The sequence below is a fragment of the Antennarius striatus genome, chromosome 3, assembly GCF_040054535.1.
Source record: "Antennarius striatus isolate MH-2024 chromosome 3, ASM4005453v1, whole genome shotgun sequence".
NCBI classification, from domain to species: Eukaryota; Metazoa; Chordata; class Actinopteri; order Lophiiformes; family Antennariidae; genus Antennarius; species Antennarius striatus.
In genome coordinates, this window is record NC_090778.1 from 1005001 (window position 1) to 1028405 (window position 23405).

A 23405-nucleotide genomic window follows, 5' to 3' on the forward strand; every position below is an offset into this window, starting at 1 on the left:
ATAACAGATTATTGATCATTGACAGGACGGAACCGATCGCCGCTGTGTCAGCTCACCGTAGAAGCCGTACACCTGGGTGATCTGTCTGCTCTCGTGGTTTCCACGCAGGAGCGTGATGCGATCGGGCCACTTGGCTTTCAGCACTAGCAGGTAGGTGAAGGTCTCCAGACTGTAATACCCCCTGTCCACAAAGTCCCCCTGCAGAGGGGCAGCTGGTTACAACCCCTCACAACACCTGTCCCCACACCCACTGCGATGCACCCACCATGAAGATGTAGTTGGTGTCTGGAACCTGGCCCCCAGTGCGGAACAGTTCACACAGATCATAAAACTGAGACACGGAGAAAACAGGTCAGTCTAGTGCACAACAGGAACCAATCAGATCACAGTGCACAACAGGAACCAATCAGATCACAGTGCACAACAGGAACCAATCAGATCACAGTGCGGCACGGCGAGTCCTGTAAGGACTGTATTTACCTGACCATGAATGTCCCCACACACCGTCACCGGGGTGGACACCGGCTGGACGTTGGACTCCTCCAGCAGCAGGTCACACACATAGTCACACAACCTCTGTAAGGAGGAAAACACCAGGGGTCACTACCACCAGAGGGGTCACATCTCCAACGCCATTGGCCCGGCTGCTAACTTAGACGCTCTAAGCCCGGCTGACAGTACCCGCGCTTGTTTCTGGACCGGTCCACGTATGAACGCATGTGAACACATGTGAACAGTTTCACATCACAGTCCCTCCCTGCTCGTCTGTGGTCCAACTCAAGATCCACTTCCTGTGGTTCCCTGAACACATGGGAGGCCTGTGGAGAACACCAGAGGCTGTGACTCAGTCTACAGGGACTCATCAGTCTAGACCAGTGGTTCTTAAACTTGTTGGAGGTACCGAACAGTGCGGGTTTCATGTGCTCACTCACCGAACCCTTTTTTAGTAAAAAAAGTTTTGTTTTGTTTTTAAATTTCAGACATAAGTACATGTTTTCCTGGTGTATTTAATGAGTTGTGCATTAATGTCTCCTTTTTCAAAGACCTAAACCAAGACAGTGGATGAACTCCCATGAAATGACCTACCTGTAAATCAGTGTGACTTCTGCTGTTGTCATAGAGACCAGTTCAGATATGCGTGGCTTCACCTTGACAGGTGTTACTCTGATGTCATTTTACACCAAAGTCTGTTTCTGTTGTTTTCCATCAGCTTCAGGAAGTGTTCCTTTATTTCTACCAGCACCAGACTAGAGGTGTTCACCTTGACATTCAGATCCTACAGAACCCTGACTCCCATCACGTTCCGTTATACAGTACAGGTAAATTCAGGTTACACATGTTCGTCTGACCACTTTGTTTTTCTGCTCAACATAGTTATTATGGATTAAAATATTAAGAAACCAATCAGATGACGTACCATCATGAAGGCAGAAATCCACTACTGAGTGTGTAAAATCCCCTGTAGCACAGGTAGGCTAATGATGTAGCGTCATGTGATCACCTGCAGCCAGTGATGGCTAAGGGGGCGTGTCATCACCTATTGACATGATGTGTCAAACGTACACAGTGATTCGAGTTTGTTCAGCAAACAACAGAAAACCCTAACACCTGACACATCGTGTCTCCGCCGAACCCCTGAGACCGACTCACCGAACCCCTAGGGTTCGATGACTCATCACTGACTCATCAGTCTACCCTGACTTTGACTCGTCCGTCCACATTGGAAGCCTGATCCTGGACTCGCTGCTGGTGGGGTTGGACAGACATCGTGAACATGTGATCAGAACCAGGTCGTGTTTATCTGGTCTGTTGGGGGGACACAGACCCCCTGGATACAGTCCAGTTCCTGAACGCAGACGTGGAGTCTGGGCTGGTCTGGACTCTCTACTCCAACCGGATCCTGGAACCACCTGCGGGTCTAGAAACGAGGTGATGCAGAACCTAACCCACCCCTTTAGACTCAGGGGTGACCCCAGCTCTGCACCGCCTCCTCTTCATCACAACTCAAACACCAGCTGCGTTCAGGCCAAAGTTCTGATAATCAATAACAGTAATGGACCGGGGCAGCGTGACGTCACCAGCGTCAGTCCAGACCGGAAGTCAGCTGCTAGCGTCGGCTAGCACAGCGTTAGCACTGCGGGACCTGGCCCCCTCGAGCCGGGAGGTGACGGACTTCCTCCCGCCGCGCTGACCTTCTCGTGGCGGTTCTTCCTCCAGGCGTCCGAGCTGCTCTACTTCCGGCTCGGGAGGAAGCCAACATGCTAATGCTACTAGCTAATGCCGGGGGCTCCGACACGAAGCGGTTTTCTCCTCTTCCTCCCCGCGGCCCCCCCGGGCCCTCCTTACCTTCAGGTCGTTCTCCGGGAGGTATTTACACTGCTTCGCGATCTCTGCATATTTATCCAAGTCCAGAGGCGCCATGACATCAGGTCGTCTTTGCGTCACTTCCGGGTAGCGGCCTCCAGCGCCCTCCAGCGTCGGCAGGGAGAACAGCGTCCGCTCTTCTTCTGCCGTCCCGCAAACGGCCTTCCTGCGCGGCAGCGCCCCCCTGCGGTGGAACGGACGGTTCTGGTGGATCCGAAACCAGGAGAGGTTCTGTTCCGCTCTCACCCAGCAGGAATGGATGGGGTCGAATCCCTTCGCTCTTTATGTTTCATGCCCCCCCCCGGAGCCCAGTTCTCTGTCCGAACCGGAAACCATTCAGAGCTGGTTGGAAACACCGCGCCTCCATTTCTGCCCCCCGTCTGTTATAAATCATTACTGGGGGGTTTTAAAGGGAAGGAAATCTGTGTGTTTGACTTCATGCAGTGGTTTTCACTCAGCTCATCCTTTAAATGATCTCCTTCTGCTGAATGAATTTGAAGGAAACGTGTATTTTAGTGTATTTCAGTGTATTTTAGTGTATTTCAGTGTATTTCAGTGTATTTCAGTGTATTTCAGTGTATTTCAGTGTATTTTAATACTCTAGGAGGACTATGAGGTGTTCTTTTCTAACAGCTGATGGACTCCATCGTGATGGAACCTGTTCTTCTTTATGTCTTCTGCTCTCATCATTACTGTTTATCACATTTATCCTGTTTACGGTCCCACAGAGGGGCGGGACTCAGGGCCGGAGCCGCTCTCCCATTGGCTGAGCCCCCCCCCCGGTCCTCGGTAGGTTGCAGAGCGCGTGAACCTCCGAGCGGCTCGGATCAACAAGCAGCGCCGCCGGACGGACGGACATCCACGGAGGGTCGGTCCGTTGAGGGACGGTGTGAGCGGACATGAGCCCCCCGCCCGGAACGATGATCAGAGCCCCCCTGCTGCTGGCTGCGGTCTGCCTCTACGCGGGTTTGTGTGAAGCCGCGCCTCGCCTCCGACCCCGCGGCTCCGCCTCCGACACCTGGCGGACCCCCCGCCCGGACGAGCCCCGTCCTGTTCCCGGGAGCAGCTCGGCCCCCGGGCCTCCAACCAGCCTCCCGCCTCCCGCTGGCGGCCCGGGGCCGACCGGGGGCCCGGACAGGACCGGTACCGCTGATCCCGGGATCCAGGACCGGATGTCAGCCCCGCGCTCCGGAGCCGCGGTCACGCGGAAAAGATCCACGGACGCGCAGACGTCCCTGTTGGCGTCAGACGAGATGCTGCAGGCCGGGCTGTCCGCGGCCCCCCCACGCACGGACAACGACGCCTGGGCTGCCGACGGAACCGGGACATCCGGTACCTCCGTGGAGAGGAGTCCAGGTGAGCCCCGGCCTCTGAGCCCCTGTCAGCATCCGCGGTGAGAGAGGGCCGGTGGGTGGTCGGGGGCTTACCGGGGGGAGCGGTAGCATCAATGGGCAGACCCCCGGTGGGCAGACCCCCGGTGGGCAGACCCTCGGTGGGCAGACCCCCGGTGGGCAGACCCCCGGTGGTCTCACGGACCTTTTCCACCCCGGTGGAAACCACCACGATGAAAACACGAGTCATTCCCGGGTCGTCCGCTGGGGGGTTGTGTTTATTGTCAGCGCGCTGGAGGGGGGGTTGGGCAGACCCCCGGTTCCTTTGTCACACACGTTTGGTAGTGACTGGAAACCAGCAGCGGTGGCTCGTCCTCCGGTTCCCCTGGTCAGACACGACCCACCCCCCCGAACCGTCCAGCGGGCCGTGGATGAGCAGCGACACGCCCTCCCGTCCCTCCCCATCCTCAGATCCAAGAGGACGTGTTCCCTAGAACCCACAATCCGAAATACCTGGCCCACAAGGTCCCTGAAGCGGCCCTGAGCCACCTGGGGTGGGGTAGGGGGTTCTAGACTGACCCATGTCCCACCAGAGACCTTCCAGAGGACACAGGTCCTCCAGGTCTCGTTGGTACCCCCTCCTAGACATCAGATCCTGATGTGTCCCAGCAGAGACGTCCAGTTCCCCCAGTGGAACCCAGTCTGGACCCGACTGTCAGGCCAGTCAGACGTCCAGCCAGTCAGACGTCCAGCCAGTCAGACGTCCAGCCAGTCAGACGTCCAGCCAGTCAGACGTCCAGCCTGTCAGACGTCCAGCCAGTCAGACGTCCAGCCAGTCAGACATCCAGCCAGTCAGACGTCCAACCTGTCAGACGTCCAGCCAGTCAGACGTCCAACCTGTCAGACGTCCTACCTGTTAGACGTCCAGCCAGTCAGACGTCCAGCCTGTCAAACATCCAGCCTGTCAGACGTCCAGCCAGTCAGACGTCCTACCTGTCAGATGTCCAGCCAGTCAGATGTCCTACCTGTCAGACGTCCAGCCTGTCAGACGTCCAGCCAGTCAGACGTCCAGCCAGTCAGACATCCAGCCAGTCAGACGTCCAACCTGTCAGACGTCCAGCCAGTCAGACGTCCTACCTGTCAGACGTCCAGCCTGTCAGACGTCCTACCTGTCAGATGTCCAGCCAGTCAGACGTCCTACCTGTCAGACGTCCAGCCTGTCAGAAGTCCTACCTGTCAGACGTCCAGCCAGTCAGACGTCCAGCCAGTCAGACATCCAGCCAGTCAGACGTCCAACCTGTCAGACGTCCAGCCTGTCAGACGTCCTACCTGTTAGACGTCCAGCCAGTCAGACGTCCAGCCTGTCAGATGTCCAGCCAGTCAGACGTCCTACCTGTCAGACGTCCAGCCTGTCAGACGTCCTACCTGTCAGACGTCCAGCCTGTCAGACGTCCTACCTGTCAGACGTCCAGCCTGTCAGACGTCCAGCCTGTCAGACGTCCAGCCAGTCAGACGTCCTGTTCTCAGAGAACTGACCAAACTGACCACGCATCAGTCAGCAGTCTGTTCTGGACCGGGCCCAGTTCCATTCATAGCGATGGAACCGTAACCATCTGCTCCGTCATCTTTTTTTTTGAGTCAGCTTGGGACTGGATGTAGATTCTCTAAAACGTGGGTCACACAGGGTAGAACACAGGGTAGAGCACAGGGCAGAATACGGCAGAACACAGGACAGAACACAGGGTAGAACACAGGGTAGAACACAGGGCAGAACACAGGGTAGAACACAGGGCAGAATACGGCAGAACACAGGGCAGAATACGGCAGAACACAGGACAGAACACAGGGTAGAACACAGGGTAGAATACGGCAGAACACAGGACAGAACACAGGGTAGAAGACAGGGTAGAACACAGGGCAGAACACAGGGTAGAACACGGCAGAATACAGCAGAACACAGGGCAGAACACAGGACAGAAGAGGGCAGAACACAGGGCAGAACACATGGCAGAACAAAGAGTAGAACACAGGACAGAACAGGGTAGAACACAGGGCAGAACACAGGACAGAACAGGGCAGAACACAGGGCAGAACACAGGACACCCTACAAGGGACCATCCCAGTTCCTGCTGTTTCACCTCCTCCAATTTTTCATACAGATGTGGACTGAGTGCTGTTCAAACAGCGACTCCTTTTATTACAGCGGAATAAAAGTTCTACGTCCAACACGATCTGAACGAGTGGTGACTCAGACTCTACCAATATACTAACAGACCACCTCTGTCCCTACCTGCACCTCCACCAGGTGTACTCCACTGGTGTTGTCCATTGGTGTACTCCACTGGTGTACTCCACTGGTGTACTCCACTGGTGTGCTCCACTGGTGTGCTCACTGCTGCTGGACAGCTAGTCTTGACTAGTCTCTGAATGACTACCAGTAACCAGTGTCTCCATTGCACACTAGCACACGAGCCAGAACAAGCAGTGGTTTCACATTTGGTCTTTTTCTGGTTTTGTGGTCACTCTGAAGGTTGGCGTTGTGCTCCAGTCTCATTTGGGGAATGGATGATATGTCTCACACGTTTTATTCAGGAGTGAATTTGTTCTTTTGGGTAGATTTGCTTGTAGAAAACTCAAACGTAAATAAGCAGATGTTGACACGTCTCTTTTCTTTTCTCTGTGACGCGCCCCCCCCCCCATCCACCCAGAGGACCTTTGTAACTGCAGCAGTGGTGGTGAAGGGGTTCTCAATCCGGACGAGTGTAACCAGACCACCGGTCAGTGCGACTGTCTGGCGGGCTACAGCGGTCTGCAGTGTGACGAGTGTGAGGACGGGTTCTTCATCAACGGCACCAGCGGCTGTCTGGCCTGCTCCTGCGACTCGTTCGGGGCGGTGACCCCCCTCTGTGACAGGTCAGCTGCTTGTGTGAAGGAACTTACCCCCAGTTGATTGTGTGAAGGAACGCACCCCTGTTGGGTGTGTCCGTAAACACACGTGGCTATCATGTGTTTGGCTGAGCTCCATCTCATTGGAGAGCATGGTGCACTAGTAGGTAGTGCAAGTGGGATGGGCTATACAGTTCCCCCCTGCCGACATCAAAGCGATGAGGGCAGTATAGAAATAGGGTTTGTCTGTATTTTCTTTCCATGGTAACATGTTGAGTTTAGGCTCGTTCGTGCAGTGGGATTTATCAAAAATTGTTCTGTAGACCTGTCCCCTACATCCTGGAAAGGTACCTTTTTGAAGAGTTTTCAGCTTATATTTATTTTGAAAATCACATTTTTTTCATGTATCCAATTATGAGAACTATAACAAACAGGGATAATAATAAATAACTTGTGCCTTTCTCCAGTTCCCTTCTTCACCTGAAGGGGATCTGAGCTACGTCACGATGCTTTCTCATAAGTGTGTTTTTTGTGCATCGTTTGATTTCACCACAGAGTGTCTTCTACCTGTAAATAATAATCATGTTGCCATGTAAGCAGTACATCTCGTCTGACTGTGGTGAGGATGTGTGGCCATCAACTGGACCCACTGTCCCCACCCCCCATCTACGACTCCACTTTACTGTTATTTGGGTTAGGTTTGATGGGTTTGTTGTTGTTTGGGTTAGGGGTGAGGGGTTTGTTGTTGTTTGGATGAGGGGTTGTTGTTGTTTGGGTTAGAGGTGAGGGTTTGTTGTTGTTTGGGTGAGGGGTTGTTGTTTGGGTTGGGGTGAGGGGTTTGTTGTTGTTTGGGTGAGGGGTTTGTTGTTGTTTGGGTGAGGGGTTGTTGTTTGGGTTAGGGGTGAGGGGTTTGTTGTTGTTTGGGTGAGGGGTTTGTTGTTGTTTGGGTGAGGGGTTGGTGTTTGGGTTAGGGGTTAGTTGTTGTTTGGGTTAGGGGTGAGGGGTTTGTTGTTGTTTGGGTGAGGGGTTGTTGTTTGGGTTACGGGTGAGGGGTTTGTTGTTGTGTGGGTGAGGAGTTGTTGTTTGGGTGAGGGGTTGTTGTTTGGGTTAGGTGTGAGGGTTTGTTGTTCGGGTGAGGGGTTGTTGTTTGGGTTAGGGGTGAGGGGTTTGTTGTTGTTTGGGTGAGGGGTTGTTGTTTGGGTTAGGGGTGAGGGGTTTGTTGTTGTGTGGGTGAGGGGTTGTTGTTTGGGTGAGGGGTTGTTGTTTGGGTTAGGGGTGAGGGGTTTGTTGTTGTGTGGGTGAGGAGTTGTTGTTTGGGTGAGGGGTTGTTGTTTGGGTTACAGGTGAGGGGTTTGTTGTTGTTCGGGTGAGGGGTTGTTGTTTGGGTTAGGGGTGAGGGGTTTGTTGTTGTGTGGGTGAGGGGTTGTTGTTTGGGTGAGGGGTTGTTGTTTGGGTTAGGTGTGAGGGTTTGTTGTTCGGGTGAGGGGTTGTTGTTTGGGTGAGGGGTTGTTGTTTGGGTTAGGGGTGAGGGCTTTGTTGTTGTTTGGGTGAGGTTTAACTTAATGTTGGAGTGTAATTACTGTCTGGTTATCAAGGCAAGTGAGGAAACTTATGTAGGATTATCAGAATGGTACATGTTGAAGTGTTACTGTATAATATTAAGCTGTCAAAGTTTTATATAAACATTTGTGGATCAATCCCTTGACTTATTAGCAGAGACAAACATCACCCTGATGGATAACTGACTGCTGACCAGATGCTTCATGACTGATGACCGTAGAAACTGAGACAGCGTGCTCTAGTGTTGGACTTTGTTGGACATTTTATTCATTACACAGCAGCCCTACAGAATATTGAGTCAGACCTGCAGCAGAATGATCACACGCTGCGCAGGCCTCAGTGTCAAAGGTATTACAGGTGCAGATTGTGATCAAGGACCAACTTTGACGTGGAAATGGGCTGCATGTTTGGGTTCTGAACGCGGTAAAAACAGCGGCTATACTTACTGACCGTCAAAAGCACTCTGTCTGAGTGATTCTGACCCACCAGAATCACAACGCTACAACAGAAGTACTACGACTGTACCACAGCGGTACTACAGACTTTTAAAGGAAAACGCTATCCTGTGTCTGACTCTGTCTGAGTCAGTGTCCCAAGGTGTGGAGGGCTTACATGATCATGCTTTGAGGAAGACAGACAGCCTTGCATCACGTACGTCCTACCAGGCTTTCGCTGGTTGGTCTAGTTGTTCTTTCTTTATCTCAGTGTTGTCTGTCTGGTCATAAGTGAAGCAGCAAAAGGCAGGGATACGTAACACACCTAATGCACGTCTTCTCAGACAGTCTGAGCCACGCCTGGCCACTGCTAACTCTGCTAGCCTAGCCTAGCCCTCCCCAGGAGCTTGGAAATGTGAGTTACAGGGATTAGCCAGCTTGTCTACCCCCATGCTGTGTCTTTAGCTTCCTTTCCCATCAGGTAATGAGCAATCAGTGGTAATAGAGTCTGCTGCTGCTCTACTTATATCTACTGCAAGTGGAAAACTGTAACAAAGAGGAAATATCATTGAATATTTGGACTTGAATAGATTTGATCATATCCTTGGAAAGTACGACAAACTGAGGAGCATGTCATTAAATAGTGATTCAGTCAGAATAAATGATCACAGCTGGTTAGACCTCCTGATAATCTCTTATTTAATGTGTATTACTTATTTAAGTGTATTAATATTTTGTATTACGAGTCATGAAGAACTATTAAAGGTTTGGGAAAGGCATGTTTAACCTACATGTAGCGCCAAACTCATTCAACCTCTACTTGGAAGGCTTCAAGAATAAAGGTTAATTTTTTGTCTGCTTTCCAACATGCTGCTAATTTCATGACGCAAAATGTCAATGATGGTTAGCAGGAATGCTAACAGAAACCCCCCCCCATAATAATTCCCTTAATCTGAAATACCAACCACCATTGTTTAAGGAATGATGAACTCGTCTTGTGTTTAGTGACCCTTAATCGATCGCAGTGGTTCGTCTGATGAAGATGAGACGTGTGTGTCTGGACACGAGTCTAGATGTGGTTCAGATTTTAGAAAATTCACAGATCAGTTCTGTCCTCAAAGTGGAATCTCTGCTGAAGATCTGTTGAAAGTAGCTTTCTGAACCCAGCAGTACCACAGCGGTACCACGGTGGTACTACAGTGGTATCACAGTGGTACTACAGCGGTATCACAGTGGTACTACAGCGGTACCACAGCAGTACTACAGCGATACTACAGTGGTATCACACTGGTACTACAGTGGTACCATAGCAGTACTACAGCGGTACTACAGTGGTACTAAACTGGTACTACACCGCTACTACAGCAGTACTACGACTGTACCACAGCGGTACTACAGACTTTTAAAGGAAAACGCTATCCTGTTGGTCAATAGGTCCTGGCTGTCAGCTGAGCCAGGAACAGCCACAACTAGGTTACTGCGTGCTGACAACCTGAACACAAGACCAGTCAGTACACACCAGGATTTAGATCATTTTCACTTTAAAAAGGAAAACACAAACCACGGAAGGGATCCAAACACGGATCAGCTGTGGTGGGTGTGGAAACAGCCTGACACAGCAGCATGCTGTGAGACACAAAGTGTGAAGACAGTGTGAAGACTAGTGGGTCAGAATCACTTGTTGTTCTAATAATTACTGCATGTTCTTTACGTTGGCCATGCATCAACACGTCTCTTCATCATACTCATTAAATGCAGCTGTCTGCACACCTAGTCTTATTGTTCTTATGCGTTGGTTTACAAGTAGATTATTACACCGACTTTGACTTCATACAAGTCGTAATCTTGTAGCACCTGAGAACATTGTCATTTCTAACAGAATTAAGTGGTGGAAATCAGTTTCACAGATGGATGTGGACCAGATTGTCATATGTGACCTCATTTGTAGTTTAAGGTGTTGTTGCAGGAGTTCTACAGGCATCCGTCTGGGGAAATGGTTTTTATCACTTTGATAGTATCCGTGGCCACAAGTCTCTACCACATCACCATATCCAGATAACGAAGGGACTCATGGGTAATGTGAACGTTTTGGAAACAGTCAATTGGAAACAGTCCCGGGGTCATGTGGTGCAGACTACAAGGTACTGGATGCTGGAGAGCAGCAGGTTCATAAACATCAGCAGTACAACTGTTCATTTGTAGCCTGTAGAATGTCTGGAGCAGCTGCTCACCTCCAGGTTCACCTGTGCATGAAGCATTGTGACGCTTTGTGATGCTTGTCTGGGTAGCTTGTCACCCTGGCAGAGGACAAAAAATGCAGCTGGAGTCCGAAACTCTCCTAAATACTTTTGTTGAAGAAGATTTCAATTGCCTTGTCTCCAAGAAAAGGATGGATGTCTGAGCTCACATATAGACATCATAAAGGGATTAGCATGTAGCATGTAGCCACTAGACCAGGGTAGTTGTCGCCAGCTCTCTGTAAAATATAGATTAACATTACGATGCTTTTATTGTCATCGTACAACGGTACAACAAAATTACAAGGTTAGAGCTTTTCCCCAAGAAGACGTGGATCAGCAGCCTGAACGACTACAGACCTGTGGCTCTGACCTCCACAGTGATGATGGTTTGACAGGCTGGTCCTGAGGCACATTAGACCTCTGCTGCCTCCCAGTCTGGATCAGCACCAGTTCGCTCCCAGAGCCAACAGGTCCACTGGTGATGCATCAGCACAGCCCTCCACACAGTGTGTGAACCCCTGGAACAGCTATGGGAGGATGTTGTTCATAGACTTCAGTTCTGCCTTCAACACACTGGTTCTGACCAGACTGTGGTCCAAACTGTGCGGTCTGGGTTTGGACGAGCACACCTGCTCATGAATCTGGAGTTTCCTCATGAACCTCAGTCAGTCAGTCAGGCTGGGGGGTTACTACTCCTCAACCCTGGCTGTGAGCACTGGGACCCCCCAGGGCTGTGTGCTCAATCCATTGCTGTACACCCTGTACACCCACGACTGTGCCCCGATTAACATAGGTTCCCTCGTCAAATTTGCTGATGACATTACTTTGGTGGGGCTGAATACAAATAATGGTGAGTCAGCCTACAGGGAGGAGGTCCTGAACCTCAACACCTGGCGCTCCCTCAAACCAAGGAGATGGTGCTGGACTTCAGGAGAAAGTGCTGGACTTCAGGTCCGTCAGGGAGAGGTACAGGTCCATCAGGGCAGAGGTACAGGTCCATCAGGTAGAGGTACTGGTCCATCAAGGGAGAGGTACATTTCTATCAAGGCAGAGGTACAGGTCCATCAAAGCAGAGGTACAGGTCCATCAGGGCAGAGGTACAGGTCCATCAAGGCAGAGGTACAGGTCCATCAAGGGAGAGGTACATTTCTATCAAGGCAGAGGTACAGGTCCATCAAGGCAGAGGTACAGGTCCGTCAGGGAGAGGTACAGGTCCATCAGGGAGAGGTACAGGTCCATCAGGGCAGAGGTACTGGTCCATCAAGGTAGAGGTACAGGTCCATCAGGGGAGAGGTACAGGTCCATCAGGGCAGAGGTACAGGTCCATCAAGGCAGAGGTACAGGTCCGTCAGGGAGAGGTACAGGTCCATCAGGGAGAGGTACAGGTCCATCAGGGCAGAGGTACTGGTCCATCAAGTTAGAGGTACAGGTCCATCAGGGGAGAGGTACAGGTCCATCAGGGTAGAGGTAAAGGTCCATCAGATAGAGGTACAGGTCCATCAAGGCCCTTACTTCCGGACTGACCAACACATTTTATTCAGGTGCGATCAGAGAACTGAACACAGAACTCTGAAAGTAACTGACGACTCGCTGGTGGAACATTTTTTCCAGTCATGTACACTAGTGAATCTGTAGGGTCTGCTGCTACTGAGCCTCTGCTGCACAGAACATTCCTACACTCTTGTAAATATATTGATATGATTCTTTGTTCTTGCACCTGTGTTCCGTTTTCATACTTGCTCTCTTGCACCTGAGTTTTTGCACCAAGAGTTGTCTGTAAAAAAATTTTGTAGACGTGTGTATGATGACAATAAAGGCATTCTATTCTATTCTATTCTATTCTATTAAAGGTGATTTCTAATCAATACAGTCTCTGGCAGTGGATACTGTTGACTCAGTCCTCCATGGTCACGCCTTGAAAATGGCCTCATTTATTCTGGTAAATGTCAGGACCTGTTGGTTCTTGTGTGCTAGCAGAACGTGGAGCGACTTGCAGACACTGGGGGAGGCGGTGGAACGTCCTGCTGGTGTTGTCCGCGTTCATTCAGGCTGCAGGGATGATGTAACGGTTCTCTGCAGCAGCCGCTACAGAACGGGGTTAAGCTCGTGGAACACTGACCCACTTAACATCCAGACCTGACACAACGCACACCAAAACAACAACACCCCCTTTTGGGCAGGGTGGGGCAGGATTACAGATCACTTAGGATCACTTAGCAGATCACCCAAGATAACTACTTGTGCTCCAGTACGGCTTCTACTGGGGAGCAGTAGAAGCGGGGAGCAGTAGAAGCGGGGAGCAGTAGAAGCGGGGAACGTTCCTGTCAGACTCTTCCTCCAGATGAAGGGTTTCACTGTTTCTGGGGGACGGGGACCCGGACAGGTTCCTACTGTGGACCGCTGGAGACTGGTGTCCCAACGAGTCCTGTGGGCTTCACTGGAAAGGAAAAACACTCTGAAAAAGTTCTCTCAAAGTGAACCCACATCCCAGAGGCTGTGAAAGCATCAATAATTAATCATTAATCATTAGTGAGTCGTTAGGAACCCACTGACATGTCTCACCTCCTGCATGCAGAGCAGTTCTGAATTATGTTATCAGTCAGTTAGTCAGGATTTTATTTTGTGTCTGTTCACATCGACATGAGGATCATTTCATCTAGAAATAGAATGTTTAAAGTACAGTAATATAAATATTCAAACCTATATACATGTGTTGTGTTCATCGTTATGAATGTTCATTGTGTTACAGGTATTTGTGTGCATACCTATTTTTTCCCGGTGAATTCTGTGTTATGACAGTATTTGCTCGACAGTGTATATTCTAGTTGTTGTTCAGGTCTCTGATCAATGGGTCTCTGATCAATGGGTCTCCAGAATGGATGTTGTATCGTGGACTGGAAACTATCCCGATTGGTTAGTTTAATGACAGTGGTGAAAATATGTATCCTCAGTTCTGATTTAGTCGGATGAATGAGCAAAGAAGTGAGATGTGTGCAGATCAATAATGTGTAAGTGATCAACACTGGAGCTGATCGGAGCTCCAACGATCAGTAAGTCATCTGTAAAGAACCAACAGCCCACTGTCAACAGAGACAGGACGTGTGTGTGTGCGTGCGTGCGTCTGTGTGTGTATGTGTGTGTGTGTGTATGTGTGTGTGTGTGTGTGTGTGTGTGTGTGTGTGTGAGAGTGTGTGTGTGTGTGCAGCACTCACAGCCCACTAAGCTGCTGGTCTCCTCATTTGCATGAAAGGCAGCCGTTTGGACAAAGACCCTCACTGCTGCTGGGGGAGAGAGTTGAGTGTCGCCCTGATTTACTTCAGCTGTTTGGACCTCATTGTCCCCACATCACGTCTGTGAGTCCATTGTCCCTTTGTCTGTGTGTGTCAGACCAGGCCACAACACAAGTCTTTGTCTTGACCCGGGAAGATCTGCTGTCTTCAGCCACACAGGACGCAGTTTTAAAACACTTTTTTTCCGTAGTGTTTCACATGCTTTCAGCAAATGTTTCAAAAAGTGAGATAAAATTAAAAATTAAACATTTCTTCGTGGTATTCACAAAACTTCATGGCTCATGTGCAAATGATAAAATGGCAAACTACTTTTTAGAAATCAAATCTTTATTAAATCCTGTGTAAACATTGTCCAGAGAACCAGCTAACTCCACCGCTTCCACCCGAGGAAGTCGACCTCCCATCTCACCTCCTGCAGGTGTGTTTCAGGAAGACATAGGTGCTCCTCACAGCAGCCATGCTCTACACCACTTTATCACAGTAGTAATAGAAACATCACCGTAGACCACCAACCAGAAAGTAGCTCACATGACCTCACATCTCTGAGGACACGTCAGCAGCTACCCTCAGAAGACCACAGGCCTCACACTGGAGAGGTCTCAGGTTCTTCATGTGCGTACCTCGTCTTTTAGAAACATGCTGGATGGTGGGAAACCCGCTGTGGACTCTGCAGGGCTTTAGCTGCCAGACAGGAAGTCCAGATGAAGGTCCACGGGTCTCCTCACAGCTCCAGATTGGTGTTCTGTCACATGAAACGTTTCCTTCCCTCACAACATCTTCCTGTGTCGTGTCCGTTTCAGCTCAGGGACATGTGAGTGCAAGACAGGAGTGTATGGACCAAAGTGTGATGAATGCCACCCAGGTTTCTTCCACTTCAGCGTCACTGGCTGCCGACCCTGCCAGTGTCACACCCACACCAACCTCTGCCACCCACAGTCAGGTAGGTCTACTGTCCACCCGTCACACCAGCTGCTGATTCCTGAAGAAGGTCACAGTAAATGTCTGCCTGCATGTTGGAAAGTGTTGTGTGTGGGAGGGGGACGTGTCCGTCATGTTTCATTAGATGGACACACTTTTCCCTGTTCAGCGGTGCCATTAACAGTCATCGATTCAGTCACCCAGTGCATTGTGGGAGTATCATTCAGACCACATGCAGACATGGTCGATGCATCAATGTCCTCTAAACCACAGGAAGCCACACCCACAGATATGGATTAGAAAACCACTGCTTCGGATGATTTCACCATTTTCACCGACTTCATGAAAGGAACCGGGAAGTGGTTTTTGAGAGGGTTAGGGTTGTGACAGGCGCTGACAGGCGGTGCTCATTAGCACAATAATGGTGCAGGCCTGAAACAGTCTGTTCCCAGTAGAGCTCCTCTAGACTGCTGAAACGCAGGACCAGGATCAGTTTGGGGTGAGACATTTAGGAGACCGTGTAGCTGGACGTCTGGTGACATTAAGTAAAGCTTTAAACAGTAAATACTAAATGTTACAGGACTTCTCTGTCACCCATGGCCAGACTACCCTGAACCCTAGAAAAGCAATCAGTGGTTTGTGAACCAGTCTCATCTGCTTAGGTGAAAGTAAAGGTGCAATGGAGGAGCAAAGGAAAGACACCCCGCAAAAGGGACAGGGTTTCTTCTGGTGATTGAGGACATTGGCAGTACCCCAAGTCAAGTTCCTCTCAAGCCAGTGTTAGAGCTGTGGAGCGACAACAGGAAGGAAGAAAGAAAGAATTTCCAGCTGCAATTAAGGAACCAAGAAGAAGCTACATTGAAAGAAATGAAAGGTCTGATGCTGGAGGTTGCTGGCCTGGCTTGGTTTAAGGTGGAATTCTCTTTGTTTGCCCCCTGCAGTCAGACGTCCATCTAGTGAAAGGGGGTGGGTGTTAGCTTCAAGGGCAGATGTCCCTCCATTATAATGCAGGGGCAGATGGGAGTGCTGGGCTCAGGGTTATCACTGCTGTGGATTAGCACAACTCACTTTAAGGACAGTCCCTAACCCCAGTAGTAACAGTGACTAAAGGTACAGTCTACAGGGGTAGTAACAGTGACTAGAGGTACAGTCTACAGGGTTAGTAACAGTGACTAGAGGTACAGTCTACAGGGTTAGTAACAGTGACTAGAGGTACAGTCTACAGGGTTAGCAACAGTGACTAGAGGTACAGTCTACAGGGTTAGTAACAGTGACTAGAGGTACAGTCTACAGGGTTAGTAACAGTGACTAGAGGTACAGTCTACAGGGTTAGTAACAGTGACTAGAGCCTCAGTCTACAGGGTTAGTAACAGTGACTAGAGCCTCAGTCTACAGGGTTAGTAACAGTGACTAGAGCGACAGTCTACAGGGTTAGTAACAGTGACTAGAGTGACAGTCTACAGGGTTAGTAACAGTGACTAGAGCGACAGTCTACAGGGTTAGTAACAGTGACTAGAGGTACAGTCTACAGGGTTAGTAACAGTGACTAGAGCGACAGTCTACAGGGTTAGTAACAGTGACTAGAGCGACAGTCTACAGGGTTAGTAACAGTGACTAGAGCCTCAGTCTACAGGGTTAGTAACAGTGACTAGAGCGACAGTCTACAGGGTTAGTAACAGTGACTAGAGCCCCAGTCTACAGGGTTAGTAACAGTGACTAGAGCCTCAGTCTACAGGGTTAGTAACAGTGACTAGAGGTACAGTCTACAGGGTTAGTAACAGTGACTAGAGCGACAGTCTACAGGGTTAGTAACAGTGACTAGAGCGACAGTCTACAGGGTTAGTAACAGTGACTAGAGCCTCAGTCTACAGGGTTAGTAACAGTGACTAGAGCGACAGTCTACAGGGTTAGTAACAGTACCAGTACGTGTCCTGTGTGTCTCTTAGTATCAGTAACAGCTATGCTGTGAGCAGAACCTGGACAGCGGACAGTGGAACATAACTCATCCTGATCTCTGTAGCAGTGGGGGTGTTTTGTTGTGATCATTTTTCTGAAAGACTTGACTTGTTGTTTGGTTCTTGTCTGTCCTCCAGGAGTGTGTCTGAACTGTGAGGACAACACCCGGGGATCCAACTGTGAGGAGTGTATGCCAGGTTTCTACCGCAGCCCGGACCTGGACCTGACCAAGGCCTGTGCACAGTGTCCCTGCTCCAACTCCACGTCCACCGGCACCTGCCACACCGGTCAGTCCTCAGGATTGGTCTGTTTCTTACCCTGTGGAGTAAAGAATGGATGATACCTTTTCTTCATCAAGGCTGTGAACAGTGTGACGTCTTCTTTGTTTACATTTCTCTTCTGTTGTCAGTGGGTACTAAATACGTTATTTATATCTAAAGCTGAAACTTAGAATGAAAAAAATGACGTGAACAATGAAATTCCACGTTTCATTCACAAGTAAAGTCCAGTTGCTTTGACAGGTGAGAAAACTGTCACCTCTGGAGACTCATGAATCTGGGTCTGACCCAATTGGATGTGCTGGTGTCCTGAGCCACCTAGTGGCCAAATGGCCAGTCTGCTTCACTCAGGACTGTCTGGAGAACAGAGTGCAAGTTTGGGTTTTTGGGAAAATAAGTCAATGTTATAATATAATGACACTAAAAGTACATTTCACAGAATACTACAGTTATTTTGCTGACCAATTCATTCTAGTTATTCATTGGGTGGAGACTGAGTTAACAGTTCTGAAAGAGTTGTCAGTGAACACAGGAACGTGACTTGGAACAGTTCCTGTCTTGTCATTAATGGAGTGTAGAGACCTCGGACCCTGTGCTGCACTGACGTTCCAGGATGAAGACATGGTGGTGTTGTGTTGTGTTGTGTTGTGTTGTGTTGTGTTGTGTTGTGTTGCTTAGCGTTTCCCTGGCCTGTCTTAGTTAGCTGTTTGTGTGTTTGTTCCTCTGCAGATTCCAGTGGCCTCCCAGTGTGTGACCAGTGCCTTCCCCAGCACAGCGGCTCGCAGTGTGACCAGTGCAGCGTCGGCTTCTTCAAAGCCTCAGGGGTTTGTGTTGCCTGTGACTGCAGTGGGAATGCTGACCCCCGGGGCCAGCTCTGTCACCCGGACACTGGCCACTGCCTTCACTGCATCAACAACACCACTGGAGCCCAGTGCCAGCTCTGTGTTCCAGGCTTTATCGGCGATGCCAAAGCCCATAACTGCACACGTCCAGGTAAGATTTAGGGTCAGGACCCGTGGTCGGTACATACGTGATGTATGGTTTGGTTTGTTTGGTCCCTCAGACAGACAGGAGGCTGGAATGAAGCAGGTTTCACTGCTGCAGGGGGTCTCAGGATATTCTGCTGGATTTTAATCCATAACACTGGAACAGCTGTGGGCTTCAGTCTGGGGTAACGGCTGGTAACCTGTCACATGACCCAGACCTGTCAAGAGGCACAGGCGCAGACATTCATCTGTGTGTCCGCCCAGAAGTCACTTTTCAAAATAAAACATCTTTAGACCGATAATAAAAAAGAAAAATTCAAAGGTTCTGTGTCGCCCGGTTCCTAGTGGCCCGGTACCGGGTTGCGTACCGGTGGTCGGGGACCTCCTTTAACAGCACTAACAGGGTACGTAGAACACACCCTATGTGACGTAGAACACCACCTGCACTAAAAGGCAGTTCTATCTATCTGCCACAGGATGTCACTAGTTTCCCGTCTTTCTTCACCACATTCGAGTGAAAAACAAGGAGTCTATCAAAATGTCAGAACATCCAAAATAATTTGCTTTCAATTTTTTCACCTCAAACTTTGAAGTCTAAATGGACACGAGGCCTTTCAGCTTCCTGTCAGGAGCAGAGAAGTAAATGTTGAGAGGAGGCGGAGCTGCAGAAATATCACGTTGGATTTTATTCGTTGTCCATCTCAGAGACGTCTGTGCCCACTCTGTAAGAACACACTTAAAGGAATATCAGCACGTTCAGAGTCTCCTGGTTCTCTTTCTGCAGATGTGACGCGTAACGGTGTTTGTCTTTACTGGTATGCATGACCAGAGGCATCGAGGCGTCGCTGCTGCACTATATAATCATTGAATCACGCCTCGGGCGTGTTCTGGAACACACCGGTTCCTCTTCACATCACCTCTATAACTCATTTTTAAACTAGGGTATTCCCCTTCTAGAAGACTGGCGTAGTTGTTCTTGTATTTGTCCAATCAGACACAGCGCAGTAAAGTACAAGATGCAGTTTGCCAGCATGAAGTGTGTGGGACTCAGTCCACTCACCCAGACCAATCAGTACCCAACGATGGAACCAGAATGGGAACTAAATGCTTGTGTCTCAGACTTCCTCGTAGGATGGTGACCATTACCATCACGGCTGTGATGTTGACGTGTCGCCCTGTGAAGTGAAGCCTTTCTAACGTTTCCAATGCTTTCCTCTCTGCAGCTGTCCGGCTTGTTCCCACACCAGGAGTTACGCCAACAAAGGAAATCCCAACGAGTACACCCGTCCCCTCGACTCCCAACACCAGCACCTTGACCCCCACAGCAAAGGGCCCTCCGTTTGCCCCGTGGGGCAGCAATGTGAGTGCCACTCTGAGCACCGCCACCACCCAAGCCTCGCTGGCCAGCCTGAGCAGCCCCACTGACAACACCACCGCCGCCCTGACGGAGGTGTCCTGGACACAGTTCAACATCATCATCCTGGCCGTCATCATTCTGGTGGTGCTGCTGCTGCTGGGTTTCGTCGGGGGGGTGTACACCTACCGGGAGTACCAGAACCGTAAACTCAACGCCCCCTTCTGGACCATCGAGTTGAAAGAGGACAACATCAGCTTCAGCAGCTATCATGACAGCATCCCCAACGCTGACGTGTCGGGCCTGTTGGAGGACGAGGCCAATGAGGTGGCGCCCAATGGGCAGCTGGCACTCACCACGCAGGGCAACTGCTACAAGGCCTAGCAGCCCCCCACCCCAGACTGAAAACACAAACGACGCAAAGCTGCTGGAAACCCAAAGCTCCTTCATGTATGCTTGTTACCCTGCTGGTCGACATCATTTCACATCACTGCTCAGTGGCATCAAGTAACCATGTGATGAAGATGGAAAACAAACACGTTTCTGATTGCTTTGACGTTTTGCTATGGCGGCGTTCAGCCTGCAGAGGGCGCCGATGTGCAGACGAGGGGGGTAGCGATGTTTACGGGACATCCGGACAATTCAGGCGTGTTTAAGAAAAGGACTTTTGACTGTTTAATTTATAAGGGATCATGTGAATAGTGATCTTAAATTGAGACAATGATTGTTATTTAATTTTATTCCGTTTTTATTTATTGGTTGGTGTTTCCTTCTAGGGAGAGATGCTGCACATGTGTGATGCGTTTGTTCATGGTGTTCTACCCTCCGTGCTGTTGAATGGTACTGGCCAGTGTGTTTCCATGTACAGTTGTGTGTTTTGGACAGACTCCAAGGGGTGGAGAAAGTGCTGGCACGAGCATTCCGCCCACCTCCTGTTTTTGTTCATAGCTTCCTGTCTCTAGATAACGTGCCAGCTCACCTGAACTATCAAAGAGGAGTGTCTGTTTTAAATCAACAATAAACTCTCACTACTTGACACTACTACACTACAGTGACTCACACTAGTGTTGCATCAACCACCAAAACGTCCTTGAAGTCCAACCTGTTCTTTGCTGCCGACCTCAGCAAAAGATGAATTACGTTTGTGAACAGGCTACGAGAACATCTCAGATGTGTGGAGGTCAAGTGTTCTCCAGAGTCCATCCTGGTGTTATTGACTTAAACCACCTGACAGGAAGCAAAATAATTCACCACAAAGGCAAAGTCCACAGTTTTCAATAGTTAAATGAAATCAGTTTAAATTGATATCCACCATATAACAAGTAGTTTTTCCGGATTTAAAAAAAACCCTATTTGCTACACGCTAACGATCGAACCCTTCATGGTCAGTATCCGGAGGTCTTCAGAGACCCTCTGGCTGCTCTGACCTGCTGAAGCAGACCCAGAACCAGCTTCTGGCAGTGTTCCTGAGGAATCTGAGCCCATGCCTCGTCGACAGAGGCCTCCAGTTCTGTAAGAATCCTAGTTTGCCTGCTGTGACAGTCTTGAAGTCCCACCAGAGATTCTCTGTAGCTCCCAACCAGGCGCCTGTGACACCAGGTCCTGGTGGGCTTTGAGGTCTGAGATCATTGTGCTTTTGACACATCCAGTAATGTCTGAGCTTCAAAGACCTTTTCTTATCGGGTTTCCTGATACTTGATGGAATCCATTTTCCATCTGACCCCCCTCCATCCCCCCACAGGAAGCAGAGCAGCTCCCACAATGCTTCACTGTAGGGGGGGGGGTGTTCCTCTTCAGCATCAGCTTCATTCATTCCAGCTCTGATCCAGAAGAACCAATGGGTTTGGTTTAGTTTCATGGCTCCACAGAACCACCAGAATGTCTGGTAGTGATCCACATGGTAGTGATCCACATGGTTGTGATCCACATGGTTCTGATCCACATGGTTGTGATCCAGTGGTTCTGATCCACATGGTTCTGATCCACATGGTTCTGATCCACATGGTTCTGATCCACATGGATGTGAGCTCCTGGAGACCCTCCGGTGGTGAACATCTTGGAGTCTGGCCATGGAACCTCGATGGAGATTTTGGCCTGAAAAGAAGAACCTTTGGAGCTCTGCGGACATGAAGGCTGTGTTCCAGCCCCGTGTGATTGGTGGAAGGGTCGTGACCCTGGTGGTGCTCAGGGATTGGATCGTTCTTAGGCTGAAGAAACTTCATATTTTGTGTTGAATGTAAATGAACTTGATTTGCGTAGCCGCTCATGAACACCCACACCGGGTCGCTGTAGAACTGGTCTGACTTTGGACATGGATCCAGTATTTTGTTAATCATTGCGTGGATGTGCTCCATCCAGCAGTGAGTGAGTAGAGCTGGTGATGAACCCCCTCCTCAGGTGCTCCATCTGATCGCTGTAAATATGACTTCTGTCCAGGTGAATGTGGTTGGTGCTGCGTTACCATACAGGTAGACTGACCTGCTTCCACCTCCAGGTGCGCCGTCACCGCGGGCCCACAGCTTTCTGTCTTCATCTCTTATTTCAGTGGATTCTTCACAGCTGCAGGACTGAGATGCAGCTTCCAGCATTTAGAACCAAAACGTCCAGGATGTAACTAAACCCGTCAGTCACCTCCCCGATGAAATGGGTTCAGCCGTCGTCCTGTGACTGTCGGGGTACAGATGGCCTCCGTACATCTGCCCCGATGGGGTTTGTTTGTCCCACGCCTTCACCCAACCCTCTGCTGGTGTTGGTGATCGACCCGTTTCCACATCCTGGGCTCCGCCCCATGAAGCCGTGACTCGCTCTGGGTTCCAGCTGGGAAGTGAGTCCCAGCTGTGGTCACCAGGTTCTCACCAAGCAGCTGCTGGATCCTGTGGTGGGCTCCATCCAGAGCTGGGGGGCCACGTCCAGCATGGCTTCAAGAAGTCAGATCTGAAGCAGAAGGAGGGGGCGGGGCTTCAGTGAAGCGATGGGAGTGTGGACTCTTCAAAACTCTGTTCCCACATCAGGGTCCCCCCCAGCTGTGAGGGGGGGTTCAGGTTCAGACACCAAGATCTGAGGCCTGTGGATCATTATCAGTACAGGAACCCCTCGTTCCTCACGGTTAACGCGTTCCAGGAACCACACGCCATTAACGAATTCTGTGATTGAGCGACAAACTATCTTATTATTTATGGTAATGTAAACGTTTCTGAACCCCCCCAGCCTGACATCAAACCCCCCTCTATCTGTGTTACCTTAAAACACTCTGATGGACTGTTTAAAGCACTTTAGTGTCTCATGGAAGTCAGAGACTCAGAACGTAGAACACTTCAGGATGTCAGCCAATAGAATGCGAGGACGGAGTCACATGACTACCTACTAAAGACCTACGATGAGGTGAAGTCGTGAGCGTTGAGCGTGGGAGGGGGGGATTACCGACGCAGTCTGTCCCGAAGAGCAAGACTCTTCAGTCAAAGGCATGCATACGTGTGTGTACAGGCCCCTGTGACACACACACACACACACACACACACACACACACACACACACACACACACACACACACACATAAAACACACACACACACACACACATAAAACACACACACACATTAAACACACACACACACACACACACACACACACACATAAAACACACACACACATAAAACAAACAAACACACACACACACACATAAAACACATAAAACACACACATAAAACACACACAGAAAACACACACACACACACACACACACACTGACCCCCCCCCAGCAGACCCTGGTTCAAACCTGGACCTGGACTGAAGTCTTCAGGTGAAGGAGG

The 23405-nt window shown here is 50.0% G+C and overlaps 2 protein-coding genes across 2 annotated transcripts in view; one reads left to right on the forward strand and one right to left on the reverse strand.

Annotated features, from left to right (window-relative positions):
• Positions 1 to 2471, reverse strand: part of LOC137592254 (serine/threonine-protein phosphatase 6 catalytic subunit) — a 5835-nt gene extending 3364 nt beyond the window's left edge. The window contains exons 1-4 of the mRNA XM_068310280.1: positions 2347 to 2471; positions 481 to 576; positions 266 to 331; positions 57 to 198 (exon numbers count right to left, since the gene is read on the reverse strand). Of these exons, the coding sequence (XP_068166381.1) occupies positions 57 to 198; positions 266 to 331; positions 481 to 576; positions 2347 to 2421 (379 nt within the window). The 5' untranslated portion in view covers positions 2422 to 2471. The remainder of the gene's footprint in view (positions 1 to 56; positions 199 to 265; positions 332 to 480; positions 577 to 2346) is intronic.
• Positions 2472 to 3028: 557 nt separating this feature from the next.
• Positions 3029 to 23110, forward strand: LOC137592253 (multiple epidermal growth factor-like domains protein 9). Its single transcript, XM_068310279.1, has 6 exons — positions 3029 to 3720; positions 6404 to 6608; positions 14906 to 15045; positions 17117 to 17266; positions 17987 to 18250; positions 19467 to 23110. Exons 1-6 carry the CDS (start codon positions 3264 to 3266, stop codon positions 19979 to 19981), a joined length of 1731 nt encoding a protein of 576 aa, XP_068166380.1. The 5' UTR covers positions 3029 to 3263; the 3' UTR covers positions 19982 to 23110.
• The last annotated feature ends 295 nt before the right edge of the window (positions 23111 to 23405 follow it).

Excerpts from the sequence above, each read along its gene's own strand:
- LOC137592253 (XM_068310279.1), top strand. The coding sequence starts at position 3,264 with ATGAGCCCCCCGCCCGGAACGATGATCAGAGCCCCCCTGCTGCTGGCT. Across the intron at positions 3,721-6,403 it reads CTCCGTGGAGAGGAGTCCAG|AGGACCTTTGTAACTGCAGC; the intron begins GTGAGCCCCGGC and ends CCATCCACCCAG. Across the intron at positions 15,046-17,116 it reads CCTCTGCCACCCACAGTCAG|GAGTGTGTCTGAACTGTGAG; the intron begins GTAGGTCTACTG and ends TCTGTCCTCCAG.